The following is a 16415-nucleotide window of genomic DNA, read 5'->3' on the forward strand; positions in this document are numbered from 1 at the left end:
CCAGTAACCCTTTTCGACCTTCCAGCTGGACTGGGACATATGACGAGAAACATCCACCAACAAGTACGCAGTTACAGAATACGGGGCCTGAAAACTCACATCAAAGGCCGCTTCCTGGATTTGTTCAGAGTACTCCGAGCACTCCATCGGTTTCCCGCACACGGGAATTGCAACTGATGCATCATTGGACACTGAAAACATGCAGTAGTTTCTCGCCAATACTGAAAGAAGTTTTCCAAACATACGTGGTAGAACAAGCACTGCATTACCCATTCCTGATGGACGGACTGCTAGCCCTTACGTCATTTCACATGGCGGCTGAACTCCCTATACACAGTTCAAAAAAGGCAGAATTTCTAGGTGATGCCCTACATTACCAGAGCAGATCATTGCCTGCCTTTCGGATAGAACTTGAAAACGTGTCACCAATAAACTGCGATGCGCTTTTTGCGTGTTCGGTGGTAATGATGGCTTGTACTGTTATTTCCCCATCACTGGAAAGCAACACCGATGATAAGCTCGCGACCAGAGTGAGAGTGCCCCCTGATTTAAAATCTCTTTTCCATTTGGTGAAAGGAATTCATTCGATCATTGACCAGGCTCGCCCGTCACTTGATGAAGGGCCATTTCATTTTATCATTCAACCTTGGTCTGGAGCTGATCCAACGTTCTTGTTTTCGGAAGATGGCACCCTCCCTCCCGTTTTAAAGAAGCTTTGCTGTGGTATCGACGGTCCATCACAAAAGATCTATGGACACGCTATCGATACACTTGAGCATTGTGCTCTAGCCGAAGGAATGGTCATTCCGTGGATAGTTATGGCTGGTGGGGATTTTGTCGAACAAGTTCAAAGCGAAGAGCCTTTAGCATTACTTATATACATTTGCTGGGGAGCTCTGCTGGGACGTCTTGAGGGGATGTGGTGGGCTAGAGTGGCTGGAAAGACAATAGTACAAAGCCTTGCTGAGCATCTTATGCACCACAGTGAGGAATGGGACGAGGTTGTGAGATGGGCAAAAGATATAGTGGAGATAGATACCCTATAACACCTCACGTAAACAAATGCTGCATGCTTAGTCCGATATTTCAATCCAATCATGTTCAGGTTCTATAAGTTCAGGTGGGTCGGAAGCTTCCAGCCCCCTGGACGACTTGAAGAAATCCCACATCTTCACATTCAAGGCAATGTATATCATTCAATTGTATATAGTTTACTCCGCACACGGATCATAGAAATAGAATCTCGTTGGAATCCTATACATATCACCCTACCACATACCCTACAACAGCTGTATCGTCGATCACAATTTCGGCAAAATGGCTCCACTATATACGAAGTGGATGAAATGAACTCCCCGCCCAAAACAATCCAATCTGAACTGGCTAGGGGGCAAGCTAGAGAAGCTAGAGAAGCTAGACAAGCCGGAGTAGCCCCAGAGTCATTCAGAATTACGCCCATATCTAGTAACAACCCAGGCAGTGAATAGCCAAGACTCCCATCCCTGTCGTTTCACCCCGCTCTCCATTGACCAGGTTTCCAAAGTTGTATACTACCCAGGTATACTCATTCACCATGCGCATAACATTAGCCATGTTCTCGCTAGTTGGCGTAATTGCAGCATCGACAGTCGCTGCTACATCGCCAAATGTCGCGGCAGGCTGTAAGGCGCTGCAAACGCCCCTGGGGGATTCTTTGTTCTTCGCCAGCAGCAGTATCTACAAGTACGAGGCAGCGAACTTTTGGTCAAACACAGAGTTGATGGCCCCTGGTTGTGTGTTCCGACCGCAGTCCAGCGCGCAGCTTGCGGAGGGTATCGTGGCGCTGGCCAATGCCAATGCTCAGTTCGCTGTTCGGGGCGGTGGACACATGGGTATTCGGGTAGGTTTTTGATCTTCAAGTTACTAATTATAATAAGATGTTTGACCCTGTTCTGATGGTCGCAGGGCTCCAATAATATCGATGATGGTGTTTTGATTGTTATGTCGAACTTGACTACTTTGGAGTTGTCGAAGGATCAGTCCATTGTGTCCATTGGCCCTTCTCACCGGTTAGTTCTTTGCTTCGTTCTGTTTGCACCGGTGATAATATTTACTTACCTCGGTTTAGGTGGAGTGATGTCTACGAATATCTGGAGAAGTTCGAATTGACTGCTGCTGGTGGTCGTCTCGGTCCTGTCGGTGTGCCTGGGTTGCTACTCGCCGGCGGTGTCAACTTCTACGGTAACCAGATTGGTTTCGGCTGTGATACCGTTGTCAACTACGAGATTGTTCTTGCCGATGGCTCGATTGTGGAAGCTAACAAGACAAGCCATCCGGATCTGTTCTGGGCCTTGAAGGGTGGAAGTAGTAACTTCGGCATCGTCACCCGGTTCGACTTGGAGACTATCAAGTCAGTCAAGGTCTGGGCTGGTACGCACACCGTATCTGCTGAGCACATAGATCAATTCCTGGCGGTATGTCATATTGGTGTTTTTGGTTGCTTTAGGATTGGCTACTAACTAGTTTCATTAGGCTGCGGCTACCTACGCATCTGACATCTATGACCCCAAGACGCACATTGTACCGGCCCTTGTGCCCGGAGAGACTACTCTCGCCTCCGTGATTCTGTTCTACGACAGCGACACCATCAGTTACCCCGATATCTTCAAGCCGTTTACCGATATCCCAGCTATTAGCAGCACCCTTGATTTTAAGACGGTCGCCGAATTTACCGCTGAAACAGCCGTAGTGGTGGTTGATGGCATCAAGTATGATCTTCCGCTCGGAATACCATGGACTAGTAGCTAACTAGACTTAGTGACGTATTCGTCGCCGGAACCGTTAAGGGCACAAGCTACAAGGAGCTCCTCAGTGGAATCAGTATCATCAACCAAACCTTTTTCAACGAGCTCCCCAAGCTGTACGCGCAGGTCCCTACCGCCAATATCTCCACTATTCAGCTGGACTGGCAACCTATCGGCGCCGACTGGATGAAGGCCTCCGAGGCTCGTGGCGGGAACGCCCTCGGCCTGGACTCCTCGCAGGTCTATCTCTGCTACGCGGAGGTGGTTGAGTGGATTGGGTCGGCTTACGATGAAATTGTTGCTTCCTGGGTGGAAGAGACAACGTACAAGATTAACAATGCTACCCAGAAGGCCGGTCTCTACGATGCCTTTAACTACATTGGCGATGCTGCTGGATTCCAGTCTATCTTCCCTGGCTATGGTACTGAGAACCACCAAAAGCTCCGTGATATTGCGCAGAAGTATGATTCTCGGGGTGTTTTCCAGACTCTAATGCCTGGTGGATTCAAGGTTTAAGACATCCTCGGGATATTTATGATTCTTTCTACGGATGGACAAAATATGTATAAAGAGTATCTACTGGTATTATTTACGCCTGTTTCACAATACTCCGAGATCTCAGATGGTGGTAAATCCATGTTTCGCGTGACGCAACTGACATTTGGGTTTGATAGCCAGCAAACCGACCAGTAACTTAAAGATATCGAGTGCAATTTGGTATGGGCAGATACCATTAGACAATGAATTCCCGGAGTCTTTTCTTGTTGAGAATTTCAGCTTCCACCAATCTTCCCGTCTCGGTGACTTTCCCATTGACTTGCTCATAGCGTACCAGCGCGGGAATGTTGTTAGTGCCCCACGTTGTGCGGTATACATTCCGAGGGTTACCCCATCTGATAGATATCAGCTCAATGTATCGGATGACATGTTTTCAATATAATTTGGAAAGAAAACATCACAAGTTTAGGCACGACAATGGTAAAACTTACTCAGGCTTTTGTCCAACCTCGATAATAGCTAATTCTGGCGCATCATCTCCTTCAAATGCCTTGTTGATATGTGGCAAGGCATCCCGTACGTCTGGGCACCAAGGTTGATTGGTAATTGGATCTGGTGAAGATATGAAGGCAATGAATAATTTCGAGTCCGGGCTCAGCGCCAGCTCTTTCGCCGAACTTGGCAGTTTGAAATTTGTGGTGATTGGCATTCTTGCGGTTTTGAATACAGTTCGAGTTTGGGTGCAGAATTTGGACAAGAAGTATGGTCGAGACAATGGGATTTTCGAGATCCAAAGTCCAGTCATTTACAAATTCTCCGTCAACCTGAAGTGTGGCCTTTGTTGATTGAGATGACTAAGCACGTCGCAATTCCAGCGGTGCGTGACGATATTTGTTCACAACGAGCAAAGGGATTATGGGATATTGCTCAATATCATCAATATCGCCATGTCCCTTTGTACTGTGAATAGAGGTGCTCTTCTCTGACGAGTATCACATCACCCACCTATTAGCTACAACTTTCAATTTGACCTGTTCCTGTAATCAAACCTCAGAGTGCTGTCCTTTGCCCTTTCCACCTATCTATCTCGATGGGTGAACTGACATGATTTTTGTGCTAGCTAGTTAATATTATTTTCCCAGGGACTTGTAATGGGCTATGCATGGTATTTTATCAATTTGAATATTAGCTGACTATGGACTGCTAGGTATATCTACTATTATTTCTGACGGGCGTTAGAAATATGCTCTGTAGAGGGTGGGTATATCTACCATTATTTCTGACCGCGATTAGAACCTACTATATATAATTTCTTCGTTCTCAAGTACCCAAACCTGCCTAGTGCGGTGGGGAGCGAATCACCAGACTATGTTATGCCGAAGTTAAAAACACCACGATTTCCAAGGTTGTCGGCTACGCAGGTGTATAGCGGCCACCTGGGCAGGGGTCGGATGTGGTTTGTAATGTGGTTTGTAATGGTATTGGTGCCTGACCGTCTACCGCCTTATTATACCGCTCTATACAGTGTATTGTAAATGAAACTCCAGCTCCCCGGTAATATTGAAGCTATTCCCACCATCGCCTATCGCCTATTTCTAGCCGGTAAAGCGCCCCCTCCCGCCCTGACCGAGTACATCCCATTATCTGACGATTGTGAAGCTATTACTCAAGGATGGTTTCGAACCGCGGCTAGAGCAAGCGTACGAGATTGGGTACTGGAGGATTACGTAGTGGGAAGGCTTCATCTGGGCAACGCCTAGAAATAAACGAATCATAGGATTTGTATGGGTGCGAATAGCGTCATATTCTTATTTTGTAAGGTGTTGATTTTGTCAACCTTAAAGAATCCAGGTACTTCTTTACTTACTAAGGGCTAATTTATAGTAATTCGGGCATGTATCTTTATTTTCTGCCCGCACAATTCAGGTAAGAAAATAAGGCATATTCAAGCACCAATATCTAACGGCCAGGGGTCGGATGCGGCTCGTAGGGGAATTGGCGCCTTCCAATGTTAACATGCCTGATTCTCTACCGCCTTTTTCGTGATGTAAGCGAGGTTTAGCGTTTAGCCCCGGGGCCCCAGCGCTACTGCAGGTGAAGTCTTCTCTCATCGAATGCTGACCGAAGCTGTAGAATCCAGCTTTTCCACAGTATGGATCAAGCAGCAGCCAGTTTCCGCGCACAGTGGGTCAATCCATCGGACTTGTTCTCGATCCTCTTGATTATTGGCGGAGATGTCATTGGGCTCGCTCTAGCAGCCCTCTCCGGCGGACCTATCACCCCGGTCACCTTCTCTTTCGGATGGGTGTCGTACGCTATCTCGGCACTACTCACTGCCCAAAGCGAGGACAACATGATGCCCCCAAGCCCTGACTCTTCGCTCCGGGTAATCAACCTAAGCACGGGGTATACTCGATTCAACCGGTCCTGGACTTTGGGGCGGGTGTTTCAGAATTACGAATATTGGATGCCGGAAGAAGTGGAACAGCGACTGGAAAACCACCCGGTCTTGTACGGGGATGAGGAAGCCGGGGTTGCAGACACGGAGATGTCAGAGAAGGGCGCAGCAACGGCAGAAACATACGCCAATCCTCGCAAATTTGTGAGCCCCTACCAGGCGCGTCTCTGCGTTGCTGTTTACGAGTGGGCGCTGGATGGCAGCTATCCTGTGGCGAGACCTGGTCATGACTGGGTGCACTGGCTAGGAATCATCGTGACGGTGGTTCAACTAGGCATCAGTGCGATACCGTTTGGCTTGTACGGAGACTGGAGTATCTTCCTGGTGACAGTGGCCGGAACCATCCTGGCCTATGTGTCTGGTGCGCTGCCGCAGTGGCGGAAGGAGAAGTGGGCGTGTCGAATCTTGGATAAGCGCAAGGATGTTGCATTGACGCTTGGTAATGGCATGCAGCATGTGATCGTGGTGCGAGGGTCGAAGGGCGGGTTGGATTTGGAAGACATGGCTGGGGGGCAGTTGCCAAAGGACGAGGAGGGGCGGGCACGGGCACGTAGGAGCCTATTGATACGACTGATGAGCCCTGGCAATACTACGCGCATGATGACGTTCCTGTTAACGGTGCTGTGGCTCATGCTTCTCCTCAGCAGCACGGGGATTCAGGACCATGCATGGTATCTACTCGCGGTGGGAGGCATTGGCATGGTGCAAAATCTTATCACGGCCGGGGCTCCGCGTCAGCCGGAGATGTTGGGAATACCGATTCGACTGGCTATGCATCCGAACTCAGGGAGTGAAACAAGTCCGATACCAATGGTATTCGCTGAATTCAAGGTAATGCATACCCTGATGGAGCTCGAGTTGGACTTCAAGGGGGCTGGTCGAGCTCTGCTCCCAGAGTTCTTTCCTGGAGGCGGCGGCCTACAACCGTGGGAGGAAAAATGGTGGTCCAGCGATGAACCGGAACTTCGACGCCAGCTACTACGGGCGGCGAAAGGGAAAGAGTTTAACAAACAGATGCGCAGGACGCAGGCAGGCTGAAAAGTGGTGTACGATACCGCAGTTTATGACAGTTTTCCACCAAGTCCTGCCCCCGCGGGTGGTATTCTCTCTTGTTGATCCAAGCAAAGGAGAAAGAGCCGTCGTTTCATGCATGCATTGTGTTCCAAAACTTTGCTTTCCATGCGCAAACAACTGCTTTCTTCTACTCCGAATAATTGTACGCGACTACGCACGCCTTCTCCAATTTTTACTTGTCACTAGGACTCCATTGTGTTCAGGGCTTAAAATGCCACGGCGTAGAAAGAATAACATATCATATCACAGAATTACTACTTATATATGACCTGAAAATACATATTGGAGCAACAGAGGCTGAATACGAAGATGGGAAGCATGAAGACAAGGAAAACAGTTTAGCAGCAAACGACCTCGGGAGACAACAACGTGGAGAGCAAATACGAGCATTTCTTGGCACGGGAACCGACCAACCAGTACGAGACTAGCGTTTTAGCGCTATGCTGGCGCGGGGCTTCATCTGACTGGAAAAGTGCGCCTGTGAAAGTCCCTCGTTGGGCAGACTATCACAATGGCGGAGCATGTGTTCTTCCCTGATGAACCCCCGAGGCCTCTTCGAATCAAGTACAACGGTTCACTATACGATGGAGGCAATTGGGACCAGTTCCCAGTCCGCCATGGGTGGAAATTGGAAACAGGAGCTGAAAAGTTCCCTCTACGCAGAATCCCACAGGGATTCCACTCTGGAATAGAGTGCTGGCTCTACTTCGGCATGCTCCACTATGTGTTCGGGGACCAGCTGGATCAGTCTGATTTTCTCCTGTGCAAGGAAGAAGACCCCCAGCAGTACATCACGACAAAGCATCTCCATAAATATGTCGAAAACGCCAAGGAATGGAAGAAGAGGAAACTTGGCGAGCGAGCCGTTGACATTGTCAAGAAAGTCTGCGAGCAACTTTCTGGGTATGGAAATTATTATGTGCGGGATGAAATGTCATTGGCCATTCGGCTGGTCTGCTATGTTTTCTGGAACATTGCAGTCAAGCGAGACGGTCCTCAGACCCAGACCCGTCATGTCCAGCGATGGATGTTCACCGGAGAAAGTGAGACTAAGCGCATGGTCGCAGAGGGATGGTGCCCCTTGGAGGCAGCGAAGTGCCGCGTGGCCGGTGGTGGAGTGGACACCCCGGCGTATCTGCTTCAGTTAATGCGTGTCAAGCCTGGCTGGAACAAGATAACGCACAAGTTCTGCAAGAATACGGAATGCGTGGCTAACAACGTCGATGAGAGCGAATATGTCACTCGGCACGTACAAGAAGATTGCACTTGTTCGCACCTCCAGGCAAATATCGAGCAGCTGCATACAATTCTCCGGGATGGAGGGGTTCCCCTTTTGATGCTCACACCTGATGACGTGGACGAGCTCGGCAACCAGAATTTCAAGGTTAATATTGTGAGCAAGAGCATCGGGAAGCAATACTTGACCATCTCGCATGTGTGGTCCGATGGGCTCGGCAACACAGAAGGTAACAGTCTCCCGAACTGCCAATTAAGACTCCTTTACGAGGAGGCAAGGCGTGTCCTCACTGGCGGTGAATATGTCCCTCGCTATGAGGGCGGTCCATTTGCAGCACTGCACACTAGCGCGGCTCGACTTGCCCATTTCGCGGGCAGCCAAACTCTGCGCAGAGGCGATTCAGTACTGTTATGGATTGACACCTTGTGCATACCACATCAGTCCGACGTTCGGAGCCTGGCGATTCAGCGCATTCGTGAAGTATACGAGGATGGTTAGTGCGAGCTTTTAACAAACTACTGGACGTTCTTAGGTGGTGACCTAACCGATTATAGCTTACCGGACGATGATCATTGATTCGGAAATGAGACATGTGAGCGCCAGCTCTACAAGTCACCTAGAGCTTCTCCTGAGGGTGCTGCACTGTTCGGGTTGGATGCGCCGGTTATGGACGCTTCAAGAAGGACTGGCCGCTAAGAGCAGGCTGTACGTGCTGTTCTCTGACAAGGCAGTCAACATTGCCACTATTGCCGACGAACTCCTGACCAAGCTTGACCGAGGGAAACTCCCCGTCATGCAGGAGAGGATTGCAAACTTCGCCATGGGTGTTTGGTTCAGCTTCTTTAACCTTACTATTGTCTCCACATCCAAATTCGAACGCTTTGTCAACCTAGTTGCTAGTCCATTTGACAAAAGCGACGTTACCAAAGATCAACTAATTCGATGGAATTGGTTTAATGTAGCCACGCGAGCCACCAGCAAGGCAGCCGATCGTCCAATTATTCTAGCGGGAATCCTCAATCTCGACGTGAAGGAAATTCTCCAGGTCAAGGGTTCCGATGAACGGATGAGAAAGTTCTACAGCCTGATTGACAATTTTCCTCAAGGCGTGCTATTCCAGCCCGGGCCACGGTTCGAAGAAGAGGGGATGCGCTGGGCAATGAAAGTGTGCCAGTATACTGAAGAAATCCAATACCTCTCCGGCGGACCAGGAAATATTACACCCCGCGGACTTCAGATTACCCTTTACCCGTCGTGGTTGTTCCCGTCCCGCATCGTGTTTGACCTTGGCCTCTTTGACATCGACAATGACCAGGGACATCAGACCTGGTTGCAGTGGATCAAAGAGCATAATCTTGAAGATGCCGACAACATGCCCAGTGTATGTCTGGTGAAGACTGAAGTCCCTGTCGTTTTCGAGCCAAATAAAACGTACGGGATTATTGTGCACGGGTCAGAAGGGTCTCTTCCTGGATCACTGAGATCGTGTGCAGTGGTGTCACTGCAAACGACGGAGAAGTCAGTCCATTATGCACGATATGAAGCCCTGGGGACAATCAAATCTATTGCCAGCTTTGTACCATGGCCAGATGAAGGGTATCTAGTTCCAGTCGCCTGGGACGACCGACAAGAACGTGAATGGATTGTTGGTTGAGTGAGTGAATAGTTGTTAACTAAGGTCACAAAACAGGATTGATATCCAGCAGTATACGTGTCATGCGAGAAAGCCCCCGTTTCGGGATGCATAAACATATAATTACGTACACGTATGTAGAAAGGTCGTCTGCAAAAAGTATTGCTTCTTATCACCTTTACATATATCTAAAACAGATATCTAAGAAGACACCAAAAAAGAACATCTAAAAATACACGACGAGACCCTATGAGCTGTAAGCTATAAAAACCTTGAAATGTGGTGATCATATAAATTTGTATAGTACAAATAGCATTTTTGCCTGATAGTAAATCAACCCACAGAACGGATAGGGTACCTTCTTTGTTAAGGTGTCTGTAATACACAGGTACCTATTAATTCAACTATCCTCATTGTTTCTGTCAGTCATAATTCAGGCATCGTCAATACCTGAAAAGGGGATTTTGTCCCATGGCACCTATATCGCTTCTTTTGGCGGGAAGAACCCGGACTGAGAAAAGAAACGAGACTAGTTGTGTTTCACCGGCACGGCTGATCCTAGGGAAACCCCCGCAACCCTCGGATTCTATGTGTAAAGGACGTTTTGATAGAAGCTTGAAAGAAAAATAAAGAGTAAGTTCATGATCTCGGCATGTCAAGGTGATCAGTGTGAGCCATATAGAGAACCGAATAAAACATAGGAAAATTCAGTGGTTCAGTGGCCCCTAAAAGGTAGGCTTGCGTATTTAATTGGCTTGGTCACTTTCATCTTTGGCTTCGTCATTTTCCTCATCACCCTGTGCCCACATGGCATCGATCGGCTCTCCAGGCCACAAGGTGGCACAGAGGTCACGCGCATCGGCCCAGTCTTCATAGCCACCATCAGAGCTATAGATAATTAGCATGAATTATCTGGATGGAGGTAAAATGTAGCATACCCAAGATCCAGGTTCTTCGGTGCCAGCATCCAAATCCTGAGAAGGAGAGATGTGACGACAACATCATATGGCTTTCGAGCAGTCTTGCAGAAAGTCCACTTGCCCGGCTTGCACAGTATGAAGGGTTCATGGGCATTTCTTCCAACCCCGTTCAGGTATATGCCTTTCTCGGAGTCCACAACCACTGGTGTGATCTCGTCTTCATCCTCGATTGGGCCACTGAGAGGAACCCGGGCTTCTTTGATGATGTTGGGGACATCTTGGATGAGCTGGCCCCAGGCCTTTTGCCATTCAGGAGTATCCCAGACATGTATGGCATAATAGTGCGTGTAACTTTCTTGTTAGCAATGTAATATTTTGGATGATAGATGAACTAACCCCATGGCTGAAGATGTGAGAGTGCTGTGAGAGGAGGAGGAGGAAGATGAGTTGCTGGAATGAACTTGGGCAGTCACCACTTTAAGAAGTCACCTGCAGGGAAATTACATCAGCTTCACAACCTTCCGATATCTTTCTGCTTTTGAGATAAAAAAAGAAGAAGAAAAGATACAGAAAGGATACTGTTTTAGGTTTTACTGAATCTTTTGAGATGAATCAATTACAATCTTTGGCCTGAACAAACAGGTGTCCCAGAGCCTCCATTTCTCTAAGCACTCCATCTTTATCCTCGTATCCCGTCTAACACAACTGCCTTTCAAACTTTCAAAGAGATGGCTGAAGTGAGTATATATGGGTATAGCTACCTAGATAACTTTAGGATGATTACGCTAACACCTCTCCCCTGCCACCTAGTCGTCAACTGATGAGCAATTCTTAGCTCCAGAGCTTCGTCAAGCTCTTGATGACTTGAAAACAGTTGTCCATGCGACGAATTGCTGTCTGACTACTTATCGCTTTCTGGACTCGTTCCCAAATATCAGCACCCAGCACTCGGAAATCCAGAGAGCTGTCGAAAAGGTGACTCGGTTTGCGCGGGACCAGGAAGAGAGCGCTGATCAGGCTGTACAAAAAGCCCAAACGACATTCGAAGCTCTGTCTCCTGAACACCAACACAGCTTGGTGCAGTACTACGGGGAAGATCTCAGTTTCTACCTTGAAATCGCCATCCCCCCGAACTTGTCGCATACCCCTGCATCCTCTTTCAAGGAATTCCAGATTTTGTTATTTGATATTGAAAACCTCCACCGTGCACTTGCCCGGGTACGTGGAGTGGAGGCAAACATCACCAATATCCTTTCTGGGCTACCGTCCATCCAACGACTGAGGCGGGAAAACCGGGACGAGGAAATTCGGCTGTTAGAGCTACGCAGCTCGGCTGAGATTCAACTTTGTAGGCAATTCCTTGCCTTGGATCGGGAACAACAGGACATGCTCTGGTTATGGTATCGGGATTCTATGGGGATCAGTGCGATCCAGAGGGATGACAATGCGCAAGACCCATACTCGGCTAGGAGCTGAGAGGGAGACGGCCATAAGAATGATGAGATTGTCAATTCGAACGGTATCCCAACGTGGAACCATTGAAGCACGCAAACCAGCAAATAAGGGGGAAGAAGATCAGATGCCTGCAGTTTCCTATTGGTAGTATCATGCCTTGAATCACCGACACATAATTTACCCATCAGCCAGATATGGGCTGTGAGTCAAGCTACCCCAATTATCTCGTATTCTTTAATCTTTAATCAATTCAGATATTGCCAATGATTAGGGAGTGTGGGGTAGATAACGGGCCAAATTGCCGAGTTTCGGGAAATTGTCCTTTTTCTTATCCTTTGCAGGTCCCCCTTCGGATAACTGGCCAAATTGAATATGGACTCTGCCTCAAAACGACGAAGGAGGAGACGGGTTGCCGACAAGGATCGCAAAAGAGCACCCCGAGCGTATGTTTGATTCATCCGACATGATGCGTATCCACTGACTGGCCCAGATGCGATCGCTGCAAGACCAGAAAAAGCAAGTGTGTGGAGGCAATGCCGGGAAGATGTCAACGATGCTTTACGAATAATCTAATCTGCAGGTTTAGAAGGTAGTGAGTCGATCACCTTTGAGAAAACATCTATGTAACAGGAGATAGGGAGAGATCGGCTTCTGTTCAAGATACTGCGTCTATTGACCTCATTGAACCTAGCGTACCCATTACATCAAGCACTAGCCAACCCCAGCTATTGCAAGATAGTGTCAACCACAATGATCCACTTTCTCCGGCATCAGTCTTGTCCCAAAGGCTCGCCGAACATGTTGTTGCAGGTCAATCTAAGAGGGCCCCGTGGCCAAACATCCTCTCCCGCTTGAGGGAGGCCTTTTCGCTAGATAGAGATGCTGCTCCCGAACAAAGAGACATGGTCGCCATGCAGGCTGTGAGTCATATTCATATTGTGATTCTCAATCCATGCTAACTAACGAATTCAAGCATATGACGCGTCCAAAGGTACCCCATCCATCTGAGATGGCATGTTTACGTGCAGCAATTGATGCATTCCCCCACGACCAGTTGCCGACTTCCTAATTTCGGTATTAATTAAACACGGAACAGATACATTTTTTTACTTGGACCAGGACCAAATGCTGTCCGATATCGACCAATTTTACATGGACACCAACTCGCCGTTGAGATCTGATTTGAGCTTTGTCTGTCTTGCAATGGCAACATTCGCACTAGGCAGCCAATGGACGCCACTAGAAAGACCAGAAGGATTCGCAGTCAGCCTACATCGGGATAATGATGATTTGGGCCAAGTGTTCTACACTCATGCCAAAACGCTTATCCCCGCCCTGATTGACCGACCCTGTCTCCGATCCATTCAAGCGCCTTTTCTATTAGGTGTCTACCTAATGCCAGCAAATGCCATTGGATCATCCTATATCTATATGGGCTTGGCTTTGCGCAAAGCCCTGGCATTTGATCTTCATCTCAACCCGGAGGATCAAGTAGTTGATGATCGGGAGAGAGAGGTCCGGTGTCGGTTATGGTGGTCAATCTATTCCCTTGAGAGGTAAATAACAAAATCATCGTCAGGCTCAACCTAACTAACCACTTCAGATGTACTACCGTCAAACTAAGCAAACCTCGCTCTATTGATGCCAATCTAATCAAAGTGCCACATCCATCGCCTCTCCCGGCACTCGATCGCCTGCAAAGATACAACAATATTCAATTCCAGATGGCGTACAGTCGTCTTATCAAGATCCTTGATCGAATTGCCGAACCATGGTATGTTGCGTCAACTCTGATAGAACAATATAAACTTATATTTTATTCAAGCAGCGCTCTCACCGAAGCGGAAGAGGGGTCAGAATCCGAAGCCCTGGAGTCTGAGCTTCGACAATGGAAGAAGTCTTTACCACCAGACTTCAGGCTTGACAACACGGACCCAAAAGACTCAAGATACCGTACGATCTTTCATCTCTATTTGAATTACTACTATGCGTGGATAACAATGGGCAAAGTCGCCCTCGTAACTGTCGCCCGAACGAGGCTTCGCTGCCATATGTTTCCTGCGTCGCGCCCTCCTGATCCAAGCGACGCTGCTTTGAGGCAATCTCGATATTGTGCCAAGGCCGGCAGAAAACTTCTCCTACTATTCGAAGATCTGACAAAAACCCGCAACATCACTCGTTTCTCCTTCACCGACTTCCAGGGATGCAGTATTGCAACGATCGTGACACTAGTGGCTGGGGTTACGGAACGCGATTCAGGATACAATGCTCGAGTGAAGTTTGGTTTAGATTGCCTTCGGAGAATGGCAACTGGGAACATGACAGCCAAATTGGGCGTGAAATTTGTGGAGGCTGTACAGTTGATAACAAACGAGGCCGCGGAGAAGCTCCATCGGGCGTCCTCTACGGCCAACGAAACGCAAGATGTACAAGCTTCGGCCTCCGCATCTGATTACAATCAATGGGCTGAATGGCTTGCTAGATTGGAACATCCTCGGGCATTAGATCAAAGAGCAATCTATGAGGTAGAGTCCGCTGTTCCGCTTTCACATACTGTACTACACCCACAGTCAAACGAGAATATGTCCGATTGGAGAACTGCTGGTGAACCGTACATCTCGGAAAGCTCAATCCCTCAAACCCTAGCACATGGCTCAACTATGCTGCGTGAGTTCCAGCCTATCGAGTATGACCTTCTGTCGGGACTCCAGAGTGATGATCCAACTTTTCTCATGGGCTTGACTGGGATCGACGTCCTCGACTTCTCTGGGTTTACATAAATATCAAGGACAATAATGAGGAAGGAAGTGAAACCATATTTGATTCGTACGTGTTTATTTCTGTCTTCACACTCACAACACCAACCGCCATTCAATGCAGTGCAGTGCGCAACAACATAATCATTGTACTCTCACGGGAATATGACCATCCTCTAGCAACGCATCCCACCTACTTTTATAGACACGACCATCCTTCATCACGCCCAGCACATGTTCATCAGGCTTATCAAAGACGGTCACATCTTCAAGCGGATTCTTATTTAGAATCACGAGGTCAGCATAGAATCCCTCCTTGATTTGACCTAGCTCATCCGCGTATCCCATCATCGTCGCTGGATTCACAGTAGCACTACGCAGGATCTCCAGTGACGACAAAACCTGCGATCGCAGTGCAAATTCATGGGTCTGCGCAGAGCCCATCGAGCCCAGCAAATCAGAGCCATAACACATAATCACACCAGCCTCCGAGGCAACCCTCAAAGCCTCAAGACCGGACTTCAACACGATCGAGTTCTTTGTCTGAGACTCAATGGGCAGATAGTTCTTCCACCGCTCGGAAGCCATCTGAGCATACGTGATAAGTGTAGGGGTCAAGTAGACTCCCTTCTCCGCCATCAACTTTGCAGTGGATGGATCGACGAAGTTCCCATGTTCAATACCACGGACACCATTATCGATACAATGCCGGATAGCCTTGACGGTGTATGCATGAGCGGTGACAAAAGTGCCAGCATTATCGGCACATTCCACCATGGCCTGAATCTCTGCGGCTGTAAACTGCAGATGCTCCAGCTTATCCGTTGGCGAAGCCACACCACCAGAGCCCATAATCTTGATAAAGTCCGCACCGCAGCGAATCTCCTCACGGACCGCAGCCATGCACTCCGGCACACCGTTGCACATACGGCCCAAGTGATTATTGCTATGGGTACCGCCACAGCATGCCGTAGCCTCGTGCGGGCCGCGCAGATCACCATGGCCACCAAATTGCGAGAGGGCATGTCCTGCAATGAATATGCGTGGGCCGGGGAAGACGCCGTCTTCGATAGCTTCTTTCAAAGCAAGCTGGGCACCGCCACAATCGCGGATGCTGGTGAAGCCGCGGTGCAGCATCTGCGAGGCTGTGTAAGGCTGGCGTAAGAGTTGGACGTCATTTGGGTTTCCAAAGGCTTTGGATAAGTCGCTGAAGCCTGGGACTGCGCATAGATGCACATGGGCATCAAATAAACCGGGGCAGAGGTATTTGCCTTGGCAGTCTACTGTTTGGAGTTTGGTTTGTAAGGCTGGGATGGATGATTCTGGGCCGACATATGTTATTCTGCCTTCGGTGGCTATGAGGGTTGTGTTTTCTTTGATTTTGCCTGATTCAACATCGACGACGTTGGCGTTGATGAATTTATATCCCTGCGGTGCGGGGCGGGTCCATGGCTTGATGTCCGAGCCAGGTAGAATGGTTTGTGACATGATGGGATTGTGGGATATGTGGGATATGTAGTATGAAAGAATGTTGGATAAGTTAAAGATATGGAGTTTAATGGAATTTCATAGAATTTAAATACCCAACGAGCAAGAGAGAA

At 48.4% G+C, this 16415-nt stretch overlaps 9 protein-coding genes across 9 annotated transcripts; 6 read left to right on the forward strand and 3 right to left on the reverse strand.

Annotated features, from left to right (window-relative positions):
* Nucleotides 1-467: 467 nt before the first annotated feature.
* On the forward strand, nt 468-1046 carry N7487_007384 (uncharacterized protein; the record flags this gene model as incomplete). The annotated part of the gene is made up of 1 exon (XM_056875114.1): nt 468-1046. One exon carries the CDS (start codon nt 468-470, stop codon nt 1044-1046), a length of 579 nt encoding a protein of 192 aa, XP_056727302.1.
* Nucleotides 1047-1573: 527 nt separating this feature from the next.
* Nucleotides 1574-3299, forward strand: N7487_007385 (FAD-binding oxidoreductase; the record flags this gene model as incomplete). The annotated part of the gene is made up of 5 exons (XM_056875115.1): nt 1574-1879; nt 1945-2048; nt 2108-2453; nt 2512-2747; nt 2798-3299. The coding sequence occupies 5 exons, from the start codon at nt 1574-1576 to the stop codon at nt 3297-3299; spliced, it is 1494 nt and encodes a 497-aa protein (XP_056727303.1).
* Nucleotides 3300-3516: 217 nt separating this feature from the next.
* Nucleotides 3517-4045, reverse strand: N7487_007386 (uncharacterized protein; the record flags this gene model as incomplete). The annotated part of the gene is made up of 2 exons (XM_056875116.1): nt 3773-4045; nt 3517-3676 (listed from the first exon to the last, which is right to left on the reverse strand). The coding sequence occupies exons 1-2, from the start codon at nt 3988-3990 to the stop codon at nt 3517-3519; spliced, it is 378 nt and encodes a 125-aa protein (XP_056727304.1). The 5' UTR covers nt 3991-4045.
* Nucleotides 4046-5433: 1388 nt separating this feature from the next.
* Nucleotides 5434-6777, forward strand: N7487_007387 (uncharacterized protein; the record flags this gene model as incomplete). The annotated part of the gene is made up of 1 exon (XM_056875117.1): nt 5434-6777. One exon carries the CDS (start codon nt 5434-5436, stop codon nt 6775-6777), a length of 1344 nt encoding a protein of 447 aa, XP_056727305.1.
* Nucleotides 6778-7324: 547 nt separating this feature from the next.
* On the forward strand, nt 7325-9704 carry N7487_007388 (uncharacterized protein; the record flags this gene model as incomplete). Its single annotated transcript, XM_056875118.1, has 2 exons — nt 7325-8543; nt 8605-9704. 2 exons carry the CDS (start codon nt 7325-7327, stop codon nt 9702-9704), a joined length of 2319 nt encoding a protein of 772 aa, XP_056727306.1.
* A 725-nt stretch (nt 9705-10429) lies between these two features.
* On the reverse strand, nt 10430-11004 carry N7487_007389 (uncharacterized protein; the record flags this gene model as incomplete). Its single annotated transcript, XM_056875119.1, has 3 exons — nt 10430-10571; nt 10622-10954; nt 11000-11004. 3 exons carry the CDS (start codon nt 11002-11004, stop codon nt 10430-10432), a joined length of 480 nt encoding a protein of 159 aa, XP_056727307.1.
* A 327-nt stretch (nt 11005-11331) lies between these two features.
* On the forward strand, nt 11332-12079 carry N7487_007390 (uncharacterized protein; the record flags this gene model as incomplete). The annotated part of the gene is made up of 2 exons (XM_056875120.1): nt 11332-11340; nt 11414-12079. The coding sequence occupies 2 exons, from the start codon at nt 11332-11334 to the stop codon at nt 12077-12079; spliced, it is 675 nt and encodes a 224-aa protein (XP_056727308.1).
* Nucleotides 12080-12430: 351 nt separating this feature from the next.
* N7487_007391 (fungal specific transcription factor domain-containing protein) lies at nt 12431-14838 on the forward strand (the record flags this gene model as incomplete). The annotated part of the gene is made up of 6 exons (XM_056875121.1): nt 12431-12501; nt 12696-12978; nt 13032-13074; nt 13155-13614; nt 13662-13832; nt 13887-14838. The coding sequence occupies 6 exons, from the start codon at nt 12431-12433 to the stop codon at nt 14836-14838; spliced, it is 1980 nt and encodes a 659-aa protein (XP_056727309.1).
* A 120-nt stretch (nt 14839-14958) lies between these two features.
* On the reverse strand, nt 14959-16302 carry N7487_007392 (metal-dependent hydrolase family protein; the record flags this gene model as incomplete). Its single annotated transcript, XM_056875122.1, has 1 exon — nt 14959-16302. The coding sequence occupies one exon, from the start codon at nt 16300-16302 to the stop codon at nt 14959-14961; it is 1344 nt and encodes a 447-aa protein (XP_056727310.1).
* Between the last annotated feature and the right edge of the window lie 113 nt (nt 16303-16415).

This window comes from Penicillium crustosum (assembly GCF_028827405.1).
Source record: "Penicillium crustosum strain IBT 35664 chromosome Unknown utg000003l_segment0_segment0, whole genome shotgun sequence".
NCBI classification, from domain to species: domain Eukaryota; kingdom Fungi; phylum Ascomycota; class Eurotiomycetes; order Eurotiales; family Aspergillaceae; genus Penicillium; species Penicillium crustosum.